Source organism: Rhinolophus sinicus, chromosome 13 (assembly GCF_057876585.1).
Source record: "Rhinolophus sinicus isolate RSI-liver-muscle chromosome 13, RSI-T2T, whole genome shotgun sequence".
NCBI lineage: Eukaryota > Metazoa > Chordata > Mammalia > Chiroptera > Rhinolophidae > Rhinolophus > Rhinolophus sinicus.
Window position 1 is genome coordinate 62,902,284 of NC_142513.1, and position 19,149 is coordinate 62,921,432.

The 19,149-nt window shown below is 57.8% G+C and overlaps 2 protein-coding genes and 1 long non-coding RNA gene across 3 annotated transcripts in view; 2 read left to right on the forward strand and 1 right to left on the reverse strand.

The window, feature by feature from the left end:
• The window catches only part of CHRNB4 (cholinergic receptor nicotinic beta 4 subunit), a 10,461-nt gene extending 1,030 nt beyond the window's left edge, over positions 1-9,431 (reverse strand). Inside the window, exons 1-5 of the mRNA XM_019751247.3 lie at positions 9,280-9,431; positions 6,084-6,232; positions 4,417-4,461; positions 4,214-4,323; positions 2,557-3,520 (exon numbers count right to left, since the gene is read on the reverse strand). Of these exons, the coding sequence (XP_019606806.2) occupies positions 2,557-3,520; positions 4,214-4,323; positions 4,417-4,461; positions 6,084-6,232; positions 9,280-9,334 (1,323 nt within the window). The 5' untranslated portion in view covers positions 9,335-9,431. The remainder of the gene's footprint in view (positions 1-2,556; positions 3,521-4,213; positions 4,324-4,416; positions 4,462-6,083; positions 6,233-9,279) is intronic.
• Positions 1-14,567, forward strand: part of LOC109457956 (uncharacterized) — a 25,925-nt gene extending 11,358 nt beyond the window's left edge. The window contains exons 5-6 of the long non-coding RNA XR_002139125.3: positions 1,489-1,593; positions 14,476-14,567. This is a non-coding gene — a long non-coding RNA (uncharacterized LOC109457956). The remainder of the gene's footprint in view (positions 1-1,488; positions 1,594-14,475) is intronic.
• Positions 14,568-17,149: 2,582 nt separating this feature from the next.
• UBE2Q2 (ubiquitin conjugating enzyme E2 Q2) overlaps positions 17,150-19,149 on the forward strand; it is an 80,842-nt gene continuing 78,842 nt past the window's right edge. The window contains exon 1 of the mRNA XM_088789412.1: positions 17,150-17,227. Within this exon, the coding sequence (XP_088645538.1) occupies positions 17,165-17,227 (63 nt within the window). The 5' untranslated portion in view covers positions 17,150-17,164. The remainder of the gene's footprint in view (positions 17,228-19,149) is intronic.

The following is a 19,149-nucleotide window of genomic DNA, read 5'->3' on the forward strand; positions in this document are numbered from 1 at the left end:
CCCCCTCCACCTGCCCCTGCAGCCGAGCCCCTGGGAACTCAGGTTGCATAGAAGGGTTAGAATGTGGTTTGAATGTGATTCAAACCAAACCTGATTATAAAAAGGACGAGGCCTGAGGAGCACAGGCCCTTCTCTTATTGTCACCCCAAGCCTGAGTTGGCTGCAGGGAAGGAAGATTTGGGGCCCACCTTGCTGAGCAGGGGTGGGGCACTGCAGACTGCAGGATGCGGGAAATCCTGCTGTTTCATTTGCTCGATTTGTTAGATTTGTTAGTGGCTGCTAGTCTGTAATTGAGGCCCAGCTTCTCCCCCCCCCCCCACCGCAGGCCCCCTCCCTCCTTCCCCACACCATCTGGGTCTCTCGCAGCGCCACCGGGTGTGGAGCTGACAGAAACCTGGCTCGCCTGCAGAGGGCCACCACAGAGGCGCCTGCCTCCTGCCTCCTCTGCCTGGGGAGACCCCCAGAGACCCAGCATCCCAGCCTCCCGCCCCCAGGCCTGTGTGCACACGGCCCATCTGCATCCCTCTGACATTGTCCGAGGTGGGGGCGGCCCCATCAGAAGTCAGCAAGGCTCTGGAAATGCGGCAAGCTGATGCCAGGGCCCCGGCAGTGGTGTGTGTCTCCTCTGCAGGGTAACCCCAAATCCATCCTGCGCTCAGCGCAGGGCAAGAAAGATTAGGGACGTCACAAAGATCTGGGTACAGAGCTTGGCTGTGCTTTGTGCCAGTCTTGTGACCCTGGGCAAGTCACCGAGCCTCTCTGAGACTAGCTTTCGCGTTGTAAAATGGGCGTTTGAGCAAACACCACTTCACAGGGTTTGGTGCGGGTGGCGGGTAGCAGTAATGTGTGTTGGGTCCTGGCAGAGCGCCGGAGTGCGGTTGGAGCTCAGTGAACACTGGCGGTTACAATAACGGGGTTCTGGCTGGGCCTTCCCTCAAGAGGCTTTTAATTATTTGGCTTGGACACAGCAGGCCTCTGAGTGCCAAGGGGCATGAGCCCTTCGGGAGCGAGAGCTCAGGGTGGTGCCCACTCAGCCAGGCTGCAGGAGACCAGAGCTCAGCCTGCCTGTACACAGGAGACGCCAGGATCTGGTTAGAAGTGTGGCTCCTGGACGTCCCCCAGGGCCCCGGGCTCTGACCTGGTGGCCCCAAGGCTGTGTTTCCAACAGTTGCCCAAGTGGTTCCCACTTAGCCAGCAGGCCCAGGTGGCACAGTGACATGTGGGAGTTACTGAATGGTTTTAAACAAAAGACAGCACAAAGGAATTTTTCAAAAAGTGACATCCGAGGCCCCTGAAGAGCTGTGCTTCTCACGGGAGGGTACCTGGGAATGCCCTGGGGACCTGGCCAAGCAGAGTGTGCGCCAGTCGCATGGGCGGGGCCTGAGAGGCTGTGTGCCCACCCGGCTCCCAGGTGCCAGCACCCCACTCGGAAGCAGAGCTCGCGTCTGACACTCCATTTGTTACCAGTTCTCTCCTTCCTTTGCACAGTGTGCTTTTGGAGCTTTCCCGGCCTGCTCTTTTCTCTGCCTGCTACTGACGCACTCCCAGTGCCTTCCCTTGAGGACGGGGCTAGTGGCAAGAAACCGCAGAAAGGTAAGAATGAGGAAAACACTGTTCAAGGATCTGGTCTGACAAGGTATTGGGATGAGAACATTCACAAGACTGTGACACCTGCTCTGCCTGGCACTGCAACGTGGTGACCGTTTCTAGCTCTTACCACCATGTTTTGTGTCCAGTTAAGAATTGTCCTTTGTGCTGTTATTTGTTCAGAGGAGTTGGTTGGGACACCTGAGTTTGCCCTGTGAGAGTGCACATGACCTCTTTTTAAACATCTGTAATTGCCGTCACCCTACTCGATGATTTCTTACCGTGGTAGCAATACGACTTTCATGGATGGGTCTGTACTCCTAAGGGCTGTAAGTGTTCGTATGCCTGGCAAGCCTGCCGAGGGGGGAGCAGACGCCCGCGGTGCCCCTGCCACCTGTGTCCCTAAGGGCTGCAGACGTCATTTCCGGCCCGCGGACGGCCGCCCGCTAGCCTCCCACTCAGCCTGTGTCCCTCTGCTCCACCCGGGCTTGCTGCTTAGCAGCTGGCGTAATGGGGAAGTGGAACCCACAGGAAGCAGGAGCGGAGGGGCCAATGCCCCTGCCTCCCGGGGAGGTTTTGTGGCTCGTGGCTCAGTGCGGTGTGTCCTCGGGGTCTCTGATGGGCTGAGCTCCCAGAGCCCACAGCAGGGGCTCGTCAGTCCCCGGGTTGCTCCCCGGCCACTGTCCCTGCTGCCTTACTGTGCGTCCTGAGATCACCTCTCACACAAACCACCTTGGCCCAGGCCCTCACTTCAGGGGCTGCATCCGGGAACCCAAAACAAACACAAAGGATCACTGGCGCTTCCCTCCCCCATGCATGAAGCGGTAACGGCTCGTTTCCCTTTTGGATTCCTTATTCCAGCAAAGAGTTTGCGAGCCCGCCTCTCATGTGAATGAGCTACGGGAAATGGGAAACTGGTGGCATTGTCAGCCTGGCTGGGCAGGCAGGTGGTGGGGGCCGGCGACTTACGCTCTGGTCCTGATCGTCACTCTTCATATGCTGCGCGATGAAGCAGACGCCCTCCAAAGCCTCGTGCACGTCCTGCTGGAACCTCCCAGAAGACGGAAGCCGGGCATCCCTGGGGATCCTGCCGGTGGGAGACTTGGGAGCCGCAGAGGAGGGACTCATAAAGTAGGCTGAGCCCCTGTAGAGGTTGGAGGAGCTGGCAGGGTGTGTGGCCGAGGCCTCAGACGGGGTCAGGTGACACTGGCTGGGCCCGGGGGTCCTGGCGGAGCTGCTGTCAGGGCGCTTCATGAAGAGGAAGGTGGGCAGCTGCCGCAGGAAGCAGCGCCTGACCCAGGGCGCCATGGTGTGCGTGCTGGGCGAGCGGTGATGCACGTTGAGCACGCACACGCTGGTGACAATGGAGAAGGTGACCAGCACCATGGTGAACATGAGGTACTTGCCGATGAGCGGCACGTCCAGGGACGTGGGCGGCACGATCTTGGAGATGAGCAGCAGGAAGACGGTGAGCGCCAGCAGCACGGAGATGCACAGCGTCATCTTCTCGCCACAGTCGGACGGCAGGTAGAAGACCAGGATGGCCAGCGACGTGATGAGCAGGCAGGGGACGATGAGGTTGATGGTGTAGAAGAGCGGCTTGCGCTTGATGATGAAGTCATACGTCACGTCCACGTAGCTGGGGTCCTGCGGGTCCACGGTCCTCCGGCCCGGGAGGGCCAGGATGTCCCACTCGCCGCTGGGGGTGAAGTCATCCACGCTGGCCGTGGGCGTCTTGAGGACCATGTCCATCTCCGTGTGGTCATAGGTCCAGGAGCGGAACTTGAGGGAGCAGTTCTGCTGGTCGAAGGGGAAGTGCTTCACCTGGATCTTGCAGGCGCTCTTGTAGATGGCGGGGGGCAGCCACAGAATGCTGCCGTTGGCGCGCACCACCACGTTGGTGTAGAGAGACACCTCGTAGGTCCCGTCGGCGCTGGGGCGGACAGGGTGCGGAGAGGAACAGCATGAAAGGACAGACATGGCCGTGCCAAGGGGCCTGCAGGTCAGGGCCCACTGGCCACCTCCCCACTGTGCGCCTGCACTGGGAGGCCTGCGCTACTGGGCGTCTGCACGTGGGTCAGCCCTGCTCACTGAGGCCTCACAGCAGTCCAGCGAGGCAGGCTTTGTGATTACCCCCATTTCACAGATGGGAGAAATGGGGCTCAGAGAAGTTAAGTGACTTCCTCAAGGTCAGAAAACTAGTAAGCAGAACAGCTGAGACCACACACTCGTAATCATTCACGCTTGTGCTGGTATCACTATGTTGGGGAGAGTCCCTTAGCTCCCTCACCTACCTAAGGGATCTACACACAGCAAGTTCTCCCGGCACCCTACACGGACCAAGCAGCGCACAGTCAGAGAGACAATACGCAGGACACACAGCACCGGACCCGGCGGCGGGATGCTGCTCGTCCTGTCCCAGCTGTGCCTGAGTGAGTCTCCGGGCCGCCGCCGCCCCATCTGTAACTGGGGGCTCTGGCTTTGCTCATCTCTAGTGCCTCTTGCAGCCTGATGGCTGGGAAGTCGGGAAGCACCAGCGGGGCCCAGGGCTGCACTCAGGTCTGGAGGACCCGGGGCTGGGCCTTCCGCCCTGGCCGGCCCACTGCCTCAGCAACCCCCCACTCACTTGTTGTAAAGCACGATGTCAGGCAGCCACACTCGCTTGGAGGGGATCCGCAGGATGTCCACGCCCTCGTAGCAGGAGCTGTTCCAGGCCAGGCGGTGGTCAGTCCACTCCTGAGCACACAGCGAAGCCCAGTCACCGGCAGGTCCATCGCCACCCACAAACGGGCGAAAGGCCTCCTGTGCTGGGGACCCACGGGGACTTACCTGTTTCAGCCAGACATTGGTGGTCATGATCTGTTCTCGCTCATTCTGGGGAGAGAGAGGGGCTGTCAGTTCATGGGTAGGAGGAGCCAACACACAGACCGGGTTACCACGGTTACCAGTGGGCTCCCAACATCCTGCGTGTGGCTCACCAGTGTTTCCCACCCAGCTTGTCTGAGACAGAGCTCCTGGCCGTCACCCAACCCTGGTCCTCCATGGCGTGGCCTTCTCAGGGAACCGCACATCTCCTTGTCTGCATTTCCATCCTTCTCTGTCGTCTGTCCAGGTATTTTCTACTGACCCCTCTTCCAGTTCCTTACCCTCCTCTTCTGCTTTGACCAATCTGCTGTTAAACCCATTCCGTGATGGGCTTCAAATGCTCCATCATTATGATTTTCTAGAGGATATTAGTGGCTATTTTCTTTTCAGAAAAGTTATTATTTGTTTATTTTTAATAGTGGTAAAATTCACGTAACATAAAATTTACTATCTTCATGGTAGTTTTTTAACAGACTATGTCTGACTAAATCATTTGTATGTCTTTTTTCTCTTGGTTTTGCCTTATTTTGCCCTGTTTCATCGGGTGCCTAGCAAATTTTCATCTGACTTCCCAGTCATGTGTCGCATACCGACGTGTGTGTTCAGAGAAATGCATCGTTAGTGATTGTGTGGTTTTGCGAGCATCACAGACCGACGTGGGCTGCCAGCCTGGACGGCATGTGACTGAGGACTGCAGGTGGCTAATAGGTGGTGCTAGGGCATTGTGACGGCCACGATGTGCTAGGTGACAGGGAGTTTTCAGCTCCATTGTGACCCTGGGGGTGGGGGTGGGGGGCGCTGTCATTATTCGGTGTGTGGCTGTGCACGCCTGCAGGCAGTGCGGGTGGGCTCTGAAGCAGGCAGTTGGAGGAGGGGCACCTCGTCGCCTTAATTTAGTCTGTGCCTGAGCTGCTTCTAAGCAGTTGGTTCTGCAACGGCTGCTTTAATTTTGATTGTCTTTACTCTTGAGGTCGTCCGTTTCAAGGTTTCCGCCAACACCCATCTCCTCAGTGAGGCTCAAACTCCAGTGCGTGCCTCCCCAGCCCATGAGAGCCAAGTGCTCGCCCAGGCCTCCTGCCTGTAGCCACACTGTGTGCTCAGCCCTTCAGCCCGTCCCTGTTTGCCAGCCGTTAAACACAGACATGAGGGTCACCGCCTGGAAGTGGGGTCTCCAGTCCTGGCTGAGCTCTTCAAGGCCTTCGAACAGGATTGGGGGAAGGCGCGTTTTGTCCAGCTGTTCTAATCGTTCTTGTGGGAAGGCGACTCTCAACAAGCTACTCAGCCCTTGTTGAAAGCTGAAAACCTTCACCCGTCTCTAAAACATCTTTCAAAGTTGAGGTATAACTTACATGCAGTGAAATGCACAGATCCTAAGCGTACAGTTTGGTCAGTTTTAGCAAATGTATTGCCCGTGCAACCCACCTCCTTTCAGGATATAAGACCCAGGGAGTCCTCTCGCGCCCCAGTGCTGTCCCCTCAGCAGTCCCCTGTACCCTTAATGTGTGCACAGGGAGAACGTCAGACGGACTGTCTGAGACCTTGTCCACAAGTCTGGGCAGCGCCTCCCAGCTCCCAGCCCTGCTGCCGAATGGCCTCCCCTTTCCCAAGACGTGCCCCCTCCCTGCACCCACCACGCTGATGAGCTGGGCCAGCGACAGCTGCAGCTGGATGGAGATGAGCTGCGAGGAGCTGGTGGCCGGCCGGATCAGGTTGTTGTAGCGGGTTTTGTTCAGAAGGTCATCCATGAGCTTCTCCTCCGCGTTGGCCATGCCGCAGTCCCCTGGGAGAGCACACAGTCAGACCTGCTGGCTGTCCAAGTGACGCCCACTGCAGCCGATGGCCGTGAAGGGGACAGCTGTGAGGGCTGGGGAACACGGGACCAAGTGCGGGCAGCCGTGCCTGTCCTGGGGACTTCTGGGACAGCTCAGCGGTCCTCCCACGGCCCCCTCTTCTTCCCCCCGTTCCCTCTCACCCCGTCGTCCAAAACCCGTGTCTTCCAGCTCGGTCTGGTCCACCTCCAGTCTCCCCGTCCCTGCTCCCATCTCCACCCCTCAGCCCTGGTCCTCACCACCCTACATGGGCTCCTCAGGACAGCGTGTCAGGGTAGGGGCCTTGGAAAGAGGGACACTCAGCGGACAACCCTGGAGCAGGAAAGAGAAGAGCTGTGCAGAAAAACTACTGAGTGGCCAGAGAGGATAAGGGACTAGTGAGATGGGTCCCAGTGAGGGCTGCCGGCTCACCAGGCCCAGGACTTGACCGTCCTTCCCTGCAGGGCCAGCTCACTGGTCTCCCCAAACTGCTGCCAGGGGGCCCAGAGCCTCAACTGCTCCCACTGAGCAAGTGGGAGGCAGACTCCTGGGTGGGTGCTGGGTGAGCAGCTGCCTGCTCCCTGCATCTCCAACTGGCTGCCTAACTGGGGCAGATGCGATATTTAGTGCCCTGTGAAAGAGGCTCCCCACGCACCTGCAGCCTTCTGCCCCACCCCCGACTGCCCCAGCTGTCCCGAGGGGCCCTCTGATGCTTGCCCTAGATTCAGAGCCCCCTCCCAGAGGCCAGCTCCATGGATGCCCGGGAAGCCAGTATGCAGCCTCGGGCTACAGCTGGGTCCCTCCCACAGCCCCTCTGTAGTATATATATTTGGCCTGAGAAGTCATTTCATAAAGAGGGTTGTGACTTGCCCAGGCCTATCTGGCATGTCTGGGGCAGCTTTTGGACCAAAATCCATAGCTCCTGGCCCCCAGCCCGTTTTGGGGGGCGGTCCTACATCTGCAGCTCCTGAGGGCTGCTCGTCAGGCTTCCAGCTCAGCCCACCTGGGAGGCTCAGCTTGCCCACCTCTGGGCCTGTCCTGCCTCTCAGGCGTTCAGCTGGCCCCGAGGGACCCTCCCCCATCTTGAGGACCGGCTATGGGCTGCTGAGTTAGAGGCTCCGAAAACCTTAGACCATTTAGCCCAACCCTCTGTTTCTCAGATGCGGAAACTGAGACCAAAGAGGGGAGTCACTTACTCTGGTAGCCCCAGCAAGTCAGAGGCAGAGCTAGGTCCAGGAGCCCCTGTCAGACAGCGGCCCTCCCGGCCCTGGGCCTTCCTTCCTGCCCTGCTAACTTCCTGTAAAGAGGCTGCCCCTGCACAGGCCTGTGGTGTCCAGAGCCAGTGTTTGGATTTGTGAGTGTGGGGGGCGGGGTGGGATGACCAGCAGGGCTACTGAGGGCTGCAATGCACTCCACCCCCCAAAAGGAGCCCAGAACAACACACGTTTGGACTTCCCAACCTGCTCCTTTGCTCCTGTGAGGCTTGCTGGGTCCAAAGGCAGGGGACAGGTCCCCTTGTCCTAAGATGACAGGGTGGCCCAGAATGGGTGGAAGCGTCTGTGGCATACTCTGTCACATCCCAGCCCTGGGGCTGACACTATGAAACAAAGAGCCCGCCACTAGGGGTCAGTCCTGACCCAATGATTCTGATGGGGAGTGGGCCAACAGGTGCCTGTCCTGGGCCTTCCTTTGGAAACCCAGCACAGGGTGAACAACCGGAGAGGACTGGCTGCAGCTGGAATTCTAAATGGTGTGAGCGTGTGTGCAGCTTGAAAAGCATAGCTGGTCTGGAAAGCCGTGTTGGAAAAATGGGAAGATAACCCCTATTTTGAAATCAGACTACAGAAGGTAACGATCACAGAATCTTCTTCGCAAGGGAGCCCTAGAAAGGCCGAGTGATTTTCAGTTGGCTATGTGTGTCCTGACCTGAGGACAGAAACAGGACATATGTATTTGTTAGAAGGTGGCTATGGATTTGGAGAAGGCTGGGGCTTTTACCTTTCACAGAAAGCCCACTGTGATTGCTTGTCAGGAGCTTCTCCAGGCATGTGTAAGGGTCCCCTGAATGCTCTGTGATGCATGTCCCCAGGATCCACTTCCAGAGTCTGCTCTGTGAGCCCAGGGTGGGGCCAGGACGCTGTACGGGTGACTCTGACACAGGTGGCCCGGGCATCGCCCAAGAAACTCTGCGACTGACTCACACAGCTGAGCCCCCATGTCAGTAGGCGGGGCATAGCATCCCCATAGAACAGATGGGGAAACTGAGGTCCAGAGAGGGGAAAGGAATGGCATGGGGTCAGCAGCAGTAGTGACAGAGCCAGGACACACACTGAGTGTGGTCACTGTCTTTTGGTGAGAGCTGCTCTGTAGGAACCATGTGTGTCCCCCCACTCCTGCCTCCAACACCCCTATGGTGTCTCTGTCCCCGGAGGATGTGGCCCTGGTCCTCTGGGCTGACCAGGCCTCAGAGGACAAGCTGGGACCAGCGGGTAGGAGCTAAAAGGGTCCTTCGTGCCCAGGTGGGGAAACTGAGGCCCGGAGAAGGCAGTCCTCAGCACATCTGGACTATGCCGAGAGGGACTGACTGGGTGACCCTGCTGATGTCAGCCTGCAGGTTCCTGAGTGGCCCTCAGCCCAGCTGGCTGTCCAGGCCCGCCCCGGGTGGGTGACCAGAAGTGGTGGGATGTCCCAGGAGATCCGCCCCGAACTGCATACACTCGGGGCTGGGGGCCGGGCAAGCCCCCTCCCTCCAGCACCGCGTGGCTGGCTCGCTCCCGGTGTCCACGCTCGCGGGGAGGAACCTGCGGGCTCCCATCGCGCTGGGCTGAGCGGAGCTGCCACCCGAGGGCACTGGCCACATGGAGAAGAGCGGCCCCCACCTCATCTTCACAGATTAATTCACCCCACAAACACTCTCCATCCTGCCGGGACAACCTCGGCCACTCCCCTCCCACCTGTGGCCGGTCCAGTGACTCTGCTGGACCTGGGCGCCCTCCCTCCTTCCCCGAAGGAAACTCACCTCTGCCGCAAAAGGCAACCAGGAAGAAAAGGACCAGGGAGTGCGCGCCCCTCATGGCTGTCGGGGCCGGGGAGCGGCGCGGCGAGCTCGTGTGGGACCACCAGACACCGGTGGCAGCGAGCGGGCGAGAGCGCAGGTCCCGCCTGGGAGGCTGCGTGCGGGCGGGCGCTAGGACCGCGTCAGGAGCCCGCCCCCGCCGCTGTGACTCCGCCCACTGGGGCCTTGGGCGGGGCCAGCTCTTCAGGACCCGCGCCGGGCGGGCCCGAGGATCGTAACCCAGTGACGGCCTTGGGTTCTCCTGACCTACTGGGGCCGCCCTACCTTACTCGCAGGGAGGCCACAGGACAGAGCCTGCGCCCATTATACAATTGGGGAGACTGAGGCAGATGCCTGCGCAGAACCCCGTTGGGGAAGTGGTTGTACTCTAGTCCGGAGGTCCCTGCTGTTTGCCTGCTGTCTTTCAGAAAATGATCTCAAGTCTGGGTCCATTGGGTTTGCAGAAAGAAAGAAGCACTATGAGGCGGGGGGAGTAGCCAGCTGGAGTGGGGGCAGCTGGCTGCAGACACGGGGGCCACAGAAGTGCTGAGGAAACGTGTGTGGCATCCAGGAGGGTGCAATTCAAGGGGGAAAGGCTTTGGGCTGAAAATGTAAATAAACCTTTTAAGAGTGCCAGTCTGAAGCTCCTTGGGAATACAGAGGCTTAGCGGTTCAGGGATAATAGACACTTTTTTCAAAAGAAGAATATAAACACACTTAAGGCCACCTGTATTTTACCGCTACTTTAAAATGTTGTGCTTCTTGGAACTTGCTGCTTAACGGGGATGCAGTTTGAAAATGTTCCGGAACTAGGTAGAGGTGGCGGTTACACAGCATTGTGAACCTACTGAACACCGCTGGCGTGTGCACTTTAAAACGGTTCATTTTATGTTATGTGAATTTCACCTCGATAAAAACAGAAAGTTTTATTATTTTAAACAACGTGGTTTCTGGCTCTGAGGCCGTCTGGTTGAGGCGCTGCAGTGACGGGACTGCTGCATTCTAAGAAATCACAGAGGAGAGAGACTGATTGCAGGAGGAGTCAGGGAGGGCTTCCTGGAAAAGGTGACCCTCGAGCTGAGTCTTAAAGAAAAGGCTGTCGCTGTCAAGTTTGGTGAGGGCTCCAGGTAGTGGAAACAAGGTTGACAAGAGGCAGGGTGTTGGCTTGGAGAAAATGACACAGTGAGGGAACCCCCAAGGAATTCACTGTGATTTGACCTGGAGCATGAGGGGGCAGTGGTGAGAGCCTGAGGCTGAAGAGAAGCTGTGGGTGAGGCATAGTTGGCTGGATAGGTTGCTTGACTCTGAAGCAATGGGGAGCCACAGAAGGTCTGGGGGTGATGTAACTATGCTCAGATTTGCACTTTGCACTTTTGAAATGCAGTTTTGGAGACTGCAGGCATGGAGTGGAGTGGCCAGGCCAGGCTGGGGTGGGGGCTGTGACAGCGATCCAGGGGAGCAGAAGGAGGGGGCAAGAGAGGGCTGTGGGGATGGGAGGAGCCCCCTTTCCCAGATGCCTCCCTGAGCTTCTGTCGGACCCCCCCCCCCCCCAAGCCTTCCCGCTCCCTCTCTGCATCTCCAGTGAGACTTGCTTCATTGGCCTCTTGGCAGAATTGTTTGTTAAGGGAGTCGAGTCCGCCCCATACTAACTAACCTGAGAGAACTCCCTCCAGGACAGGGCGCCGTCTTGAGCCCCATTTCTCAGGGCAGGTGGAGAAAACGCCCGTGTACCAGACCCTACTCGGTGCTGGGTACTTCGTGATCAATGCTCTCTCCTTTTGTCCTCCCAAGAGCTTATTAGCCGCTTCACGGTAGAGAAAACTGAAGGAGAGGGAGGTGGGGGAGCTGGGGTTTGAACCCAGGGCTATCAGGTGGCAGAGCCCACAGCACAGCGGGGCGGAGGAGGAAGCACTATTTCCGACCTGTCCCTCCTGGCTGGCCTCTGTTGTCTCCTGGCCCTTGCTCTCTGCCTCTTCTCCTCCAGCTGCTCGCTCTGCTGTGGGCACAGCTCGCTCACCAAGTGCTCATCACTGGGCACGGACCAGCTGAGGCCACCAAGCCAGCAACGCTGTGGCTCTGCAGCTGGTTGGAGCTCAGGGAAGTGACTCAGACCCGAGCCCTTGTGAGTGCAGACCTGCGGGGCCTGAGACAAAGAACAGCTGGTCCCCTCCGCTCCAGCCAGCCGCACCCCAGGCATTTCTGGGGCCTCACCATCTGGCTTGGTCCCAACTCACGGTCTGCTGCTAGCCTGTCACCTCGCTCAGACTCAAAGAGGCCGTCCTCTGTGGCCCAGCAGGTGGGAGGGAGTTTTCTCCATGACCCTTCCATCCTTGGACCGTGTGGCTTTCAAAGGGTAGGTGGCAGTTGAGGCTGCGCAGCCCACAGACACGGGTGCCCATCCTGCTGTGACCCTCGGGTCAGGTGGCTGTGGACAATCCTTTCTCCTTTTCCTCTTTGTGGGGCTGATGTTCAGTGAGCTTCTGTGGGTGAAAGTGCAGCAGCGACCGGGCACCTGGTGTGGCAGCCACATGTGGGGGTGCGGGGTGGGGTGTGGCACAGAGTGGGGGAGAGATGCAAGCGTTTTGGGTCAGATTGACTGGGGTTCAAATCCCACTTGGGCCACTTTATGGCTGTGGTGGGTAAGGTACCGCCTTCCTGAGTCTTGGTTTTTCCCTGTGAAAAATAGGGCAATGGTTGCACCCCCTTCCCAGAGGGTGGGTCTGAGGATTAAATGGGAGAATGAATGTGAAAGGCTTGGAAGATGGCACTGTGCCCTTCTCCTTTCTCAGTGTTGAATGATCTTTCCACAAGGTAACCCTGACTTTTGCTTCTTCAGTCATCAGAATCATAACTAATGATGTGGGTTTGTGTCTTAGGTTCTGAGGCAGGCAGTGAATGAAGCTTTTCCACCCCCTGGTTTAAGTCCAAAGTGTCTGCCTTATTCTGTCCTGAATTACCTCTTCCATCCTTCCTGCTTGTCAGAAGCGTCTGGGCATTTAGGGTTCCAGTGCCACCTCCAGGAAGCCCGCCCTGACTTCTCCCAGTCATTATGGTCTCAGCTCTTGAAGGACTTCCTTAGTCAGTATTTGATTCTTTATATCTGGTCCTACCTGGCCCCCAGGAGTCCCTTGGCACCCAGGCAATGGCTGTGGTTCTGGTGGAAAAGCTGATTGGGTGTTTCTGGGACCTAGATGCCAGCAGGTCCCGTTTCTCCAGCTGTGCTGTGAGCAGGGCTGCAGGGCAGGTGGTGCTGGGTGGCTTTCTGCTGGATCCTGCTTCTTCTGGGCTCTTCTTCCACAGCCATCACCCCTCCTTCACCCCCTGGTCACCACCATTTACCCTCTGTGTTTACACTTCTTTACATCCCACACATCCATGATCTCATGCGTTCTCGTCTCTATGGCTGAGCTCATTATAACCTACAAACAGTCCTAAGTGCTTTCTGTGTCCCAAGCCTTGATAACCGGATAAATCAAGATAGGATGAGATACTAATGTCTGCTTGAGAGCACACACAATTAGCACAAGATTTGTTTTTTTTTTTAAAAAGCCTTTCTCTCGGGCCCTGCCCTGAATCAGTTCTTGCTCATCTCTAAAGCAATGGTCTCCAAATAGAGATTCCAGGGCCCTCCTGGAAACTTGAACCATCCTATAGTCACATGTACGTTCCAACACTGCTCTGGGCTGGGCTAGTGCACAGTCTTGGGAAGAGACTCGGGAAGCTCCAGACAGAAGCCTCTTGAAGGCAGCGAGTGAGCCTGTCGCCATCCTTTTGTTTGCAGACATTCACTGAGCTTTCGCTTCTCTGGTCAGTGTTCTAACGTGGAGGCACAGTCGTGAACAAACGGCCCTTCTCACGGGGGGTGGGGTGGGGAGCAGACAATGAATGAATAGAAATCAACGTGGGGCACCTCTGAGGCTGGTGGTGAGCGCTGTGAAGGAGACAGGGGCACGATTGATACTGAGTGGCAGGGGCGGGCACTCCTGTCCTCTGAGCCAGACGTGGGAGCTGAGACACCGCCACCAGGAGGAGCCAGGCCAGTGATGTGGAGCTCTGGGGGAGCAGCTTTCCAGCAGAGGAACAGGGGGCGAGGGGCACGGACAGACGTGTGTGGCCTGCGTGTCGGGAAAACGTGCTTAGACAGGGCAGCAGGAAGCACGTCATTTAAGGCTCCCCCTCCATCACAGACACACCTCGCCTCTGCTCAGCCCCCTCCCTACCCTCATTCTCCTTTTAAAGTGCCAGTCGCCTCTGAGAAGTCAGAGTTGAGCTTATGGACCCTTTTCCCATTGCAACGGTCGTTACTGAACAAAGTGTACCCTTAGCGCTTTAACTTCTGTCTGCCTTAAGTTCCGTACCACCCAAACCTGTGAAAGTGACCTGTTTGGAACATGGGACCTTTGTGGATGTGAGATGACGCCGTACAGTATGAGAGTGGACCCTGATTCACTGACTGCTATCCTTCCAAGAGAGGGAAATAGAGGTACAGAGACAGACACAAGGAGAACGCCATGTGGCGACAGGCAGAGACTGGCATGAAGCGGCCACCGCCAACCATGGAGGCGAGGGAAGAGGCCTGGTACCTCTGGAAGGAACCCGTGCTCCCCACAGCTTGACGTTGGACTTCTAGCCTCCAGAACTGAGAGAGTATCCTTTCTTCACCTTTCCGCGCCCAGGCTGTGGGACTTTGTCGGGAGGAGGGTGTGTTAGCACCCAGCACGGTCACACACATAGCGACGCGCAGCGAATACTGGGGAAGCGAATGAATGAGTGACTTCTCATCCGGGACTGAAGCAGACATGCTCTCCTCCTGGCTTGGAAGACATTTGTTGGCGGGACTGTACAAGTTCATGCTAGTATCCCTGCTCATAAGCACTTACCCGGGGACAGTGCTGTCCCAGGCATGTGACAGACGTTACCTCTGTCTTCCTGTCAGGTCTGTGAGGTGGCTTAGTTCTTGTCATCTTACAGGTGAAGCAGTCGAGACTCAGAGAGGGGCCCACGTCACAGCCCTGGAAGGGGAAGCCCTACTGATGGAACCCCCGTGTGTCACACTGACCTCATGCTTGTCCCTCACCCCACACACCTGTCACTCAGAAAACGGGCTGGTTTCTGATGAAACGGGGGTCTCAGAGAGGCTTTGTTTCTTTTGTTTCTCAGCTTTGGCCCTGAGGTGGGGTGCGGCCCAGGAGAGACCGAGCGGTGCCGGGTGGTTCTTTTCTCCGCTGTTACGAGGGCGCCGTCCAGCTCAGGCAAGTGTCAGGGTCCCGGTGGGTCTCAGACTTCAACAAGCGAGTCACTGGGGATTCTGTGGAAATGCAGACTCGGGCTCAGCAGCTCCCACTGGGTCCCAGTTTGTAATGTCCAGCAAGCTCCCAAGTGACGTGGATGCGGCTGGTCCCTGCCACACTGTGTAAGGGCTGTGGAGATGGGAGTGGGTGGCAGAGAGGAGGGAAATGGGGGCCGAGGTCTGGGTGGCCGTCGCGTGGCGTCTTTGAGGGGAAGCGGCTCATCCTCACTTTATTCCAGGCTCTCTCTGTCTTTCTCCTCTACTCTCGTGAGTCGTCATTAGAAACCCTCCTAACTGCTGTCCCATCAGTAGTATAATGAGAGCTAGCTGAGCATTAGGGCATGTCATTCTCATCCTGCCCAGGGGAGTCCCCCAGCAGTCAGGACCCCAGGGAGATGGCCGGTGGGCTCCCTCCCTCCTCCCGCAGCCCCATGACTAACTCCAGGGGCTGTGCTGGGGGGGGTGTGGAGACTCTGCAGCGGCACCAACATGCCCATTGCTGGGGGGAGGAGGCAGGTGGCCTGTGGGGACAGCGGACGAGCAGCCCTTCCTACTTCCTAGAACTTCTGGCCTGGCCCACGGGGTGCAGGGGTTAGTGAAGGCAGAGGGACGGCCTCCTCCTCATGGGCCTTTCACAGGCCTGGGCACAGGCAGGGAGAAGCTGGGCCTCCCGGCCCCAGGCACTGCCAGGCCATGGCCTTTGGCCTTGGTTCATTGTCATTGTGCCCTGATGTGGGCGCCAGAGTCAGAAAGGGATCGGCATCCCTGCCTGAGTGGGACGTAGGGGGAACCCTCCAAACTCTCCCTCTGTTTGCGTCGGAAATTCCATTTCTAGAAAGTGATCCTAAAGAAACGATCACATGTGAAACGAATGCATGGCTTTGTGAGCGTCGCCGTGGCACTCCCAAAGGGAGACAGAAACTGCCTAAACGTGTGCCCGCCCGCGAGGGTAACACCTGCAGCTCACCCTCCGTCGCCCACCCGCCAAAGTCCTGGGCAGCCTTTCAGGACCGGAGCCCCCGTTGCACCACCCAAAGGGCCAGTTGCCGCCTTTTCTGGTCGGAGCCTCACAGCACCCCCTTGTGGCGCGCAGGGTACATGTGCCACCAAAAGCCAGAGAGGGGACCAGGTGAGGGTTTAACTCGCACCTGCTTCTTGGCCCAGGTGTCCAGAGCACTGGGAAGCATCTCCTGTGTCCCTGGGCCCCGCTTTTGTTTCTGAGACCTGCTGCTTATTGCTCTTGGGCCCTAAAGCCCCGCGTGGTCTGTGCCACCCCTCATACTCCCACACGCACGCACGCGCCCTGCAGCTGTGTGGCTGGCAGCTTCTCCAGGGTTCTTTACACCCTGTCGAGGTCCTCACCCCCGCCTCTTGCATCTCACCGGGGGCTCCACCTCTGTTCAAGTTCACCCCAGCCCCTCCTCCCAAGCGCGCTGCCACAGCCAGAGTGACCTTCCAGAAGCACAGATCTGAGCGAGGCGCTCCCTGCTTGATCTCTTCAGTTGTCCTTCAGGCCAGCGGGACCCACTCTGTCATCCTGAGCATGACATTCAAGGCCTGTTGTGAGCTGGGCTCCGCCTGTGTCTCCAGCCTGGTCTCTGTAGTTTCGTAGTGAGCCAGGCCCTGCCGGTCACCCCCCAGCCTTCCTCCATGTGGCCCCTCTGTTCCAGATGGTTTGAGCCCATCTGTTGGGGGAGGGGCAGTTATGTCCCCCTTGGCGCGTCCCTCCCTGTGGAGGGACAGCCACTGGCGGAGCAGTCCTGGACCCCATGCCCTCACTACCCACCTCATCCAGGGCCTCCACGTCAGAGCCTTTGGTGACTGCAGGCTGAGTCATATTCCCGTCTGTCCTCCAGTCTTCTGCACCCCGAGCTCCCTCCCAGCCACACAGCTCACCCCTCTGTTCACCACCCAGCCACCAGTGCCTGTCCCGTCAGCTGGCAGCCCTGCTCCCTCCTGGCATTCTGCCTCCATCCCCCACCCCTCCCAGCGAGGAGGGCTGGTCAGCACCTCCCCTCGTCCCAGCCTCCTTCTTGGGTGGGACTTGGTCGATAGGGCTGCAGATGCCTTCAGTCACATCAACAGAGGATGGGTGTCCCCCTGAGTGACCCCGTTCTGGAAGCTGTATGGATTGTTCCCCATGGCCTCGGGCCTCCGTGTGGGTTCCTCCTCCAATCCACGTCTTTTCCAGACAATGGCCTTTGTGATCTCCAGACGCGCACACACCTCGTAGGAAGGTGCAGAGAACTCATTTGTGGGGAAATATAACAAGACAGCAACCTAAGAACACACCAAAGCACATACTGGGGCAGCATCTCCCGACGTCCCGGTGACTGTGTCTGAGAGAGGTCTGCCCCAGGGTGGGTGGGGGCCCATGGGACACTGGCATCAGAAGTAGGGGTGCGAGTGTGGTGTGAGGCCGCCCCTCACAGCATCTCCACACCGTGTGCCCTGCCCGCCCGCCCGCCCATCGTCACTTAGTCGCCGGCTCAGTATTGCAGAGCCTGTGCTCAGATCACTTTATTTTTCTTCATAGCGGCCTGAAGCACAGGAGTCGTGATGCTGGCGATCTTACGTGTTCACCAAAGAGAAGCCATCAAGCTGCTTGCGTTAAGTGACAAGGTGAGCACAGTAGTGTTTTGAGAGAGCGACCACATTCACGCAACTTCTATTACAGTGTATGGTTACAATTGTTCTATATTGTTATGGGTGTTGTTGATCTCTTACTGTGCCTGGCTTACAAATTACACTTCCCAGAGGCGTGGACACATAGGAAACACATAGTATGTACAGGATTCGGGGCTGTCCATGGTTCCTGCCATCCCCTGCGGGTCTTGGAATGTGTCCCCTGAAGATCGGGGGGGCCACTGTCTATGACTGGCACCCTGCTCCAGCACAGACTTGCTGTGTGGCCTTGAACAGTGGCCTCAGGTCTCTGGTCCTCAGTGTTGGACTCGATCATCCCTAAGGATGGGCGCCCCTGTCATTCTGAGTCTGGACGGGGTGCAGCTGTAGGCAGCTCTGGACACAGCTCTGGGCAGCTGTGGACGTAGCATCTGCAGGCAGAAGAAGGTGGCTGCTTTCTACTAAGCTGGTCTTTCTACCAAGCAGACAACATCTCAGGGAGGTGGCTGCCCTCCCAGGAGGGTGGGGCAGAGTGGAGAGAAGAGGGCTGGTTCTCATCAGAGTCATAAAACCTTACCGGAGCCCAGGCGGAGCCAGTGACCGTGGAAGTGGGCGTCCACGGCCTCTCTGGGCTGGGCTCTGTGAAATAGGGCTTCCTGCCCAGGACCAGCGGCTAGAGACACGGTCAGCGCCTGAATACAGGGTGTACTCAACATACTCACCTCTTCTCCGTGTCCAGTGCAGCTGACGCAGAGGGGCACTTGGCGAGGGGTGTGTGCTGCTCCAGGGAGAAAACGAGGGTAATTGAAATTAACTTGGCTCCAGCCGTTTCTTCCTGCTGTCCTAATCACCGGGAAATCTGCTGCTGGCTGGGCAGGAGGGCCCGAGGGCCAGTGCCCCCGGGAGTCCAGGGCTCAATTAAGCTGTGGCAAATTGAATTTATGGCCGTGAGGCCACGGGGCTGGGGTTGGCATTGAGGCATGAGCTGCCAGACAGTATTAGGCCAAGGGCTGGCCAGATGGGCCCAGCAGCTAATTCAATCTGGCTTCCCAGAAACAAGGCTTGGAAGCTATGGGCGTGGAGAGCTGTGATTTCAGCCAGGAGGGCAGGACCCTGTGTGGGGCTGGATCTTCTCACAACCCACCCCAGGGAGTCCTGGGTCTGGCCCCTGCCAGCCAACTGGGCACCACAAGTTCTGACAGCCAGTGTAGCCAGTGATGGGTGGCAGTTGAGTGCCAGGGAAAAACCCAGCGTGGGCATCCAGGGTCCAGGCTTCTGGTCCCCACACAGGTGTCATCGTCTCTAGGCATGGATTTGAGCCTCTCCCCTCCCCTCTTTCTCTGTCTCTCTTTCTCTGTGTGTGTGTGTATGTCTCTCTGTCTCTGTATGTTGCACACACATACACACACACACACACACGCACACATTCTTGCTTCCATGACTGTCATCATCTGGTAGAAAAACATCAGAAAGAGACTGAAACAGAGAAAGAAAGAGGGCCTTTCTGACCCTCAGTACCCTCAGCATCCTTTGGAGGTAACAGCAGCCGCCTCGGAGGGCTCAGTGACCACTAAATGGGTTAGTGTATGTTTGGGGCGTGCCCCGGTGCCTGGCACTCAGCCCTCAGTAAGTGCCACCTGTTAGAGCTGCTGCTCCTATTGCCACAAGGACAGGGCAGACCACAGGGTCTGGTTGGCAGGTTGGGGAGTCGGGCAAGCCAGTGACGTGGGGGGTTGAACGGTGCATCCCAGATGGATATGTCCGCTTCCTAACCCTAGGTCCGGACTGTGACCTTGTTTGGAAAAAGGGGATCCCTGGGTCTGTCTTCTGGGTGAGACCTGGATTATCCAGACGGGCCCTAAGCCCAGTGACAAGTTCCTCATGAGAAACAGGAGGAAAAGACAGTGGACCACGTGACC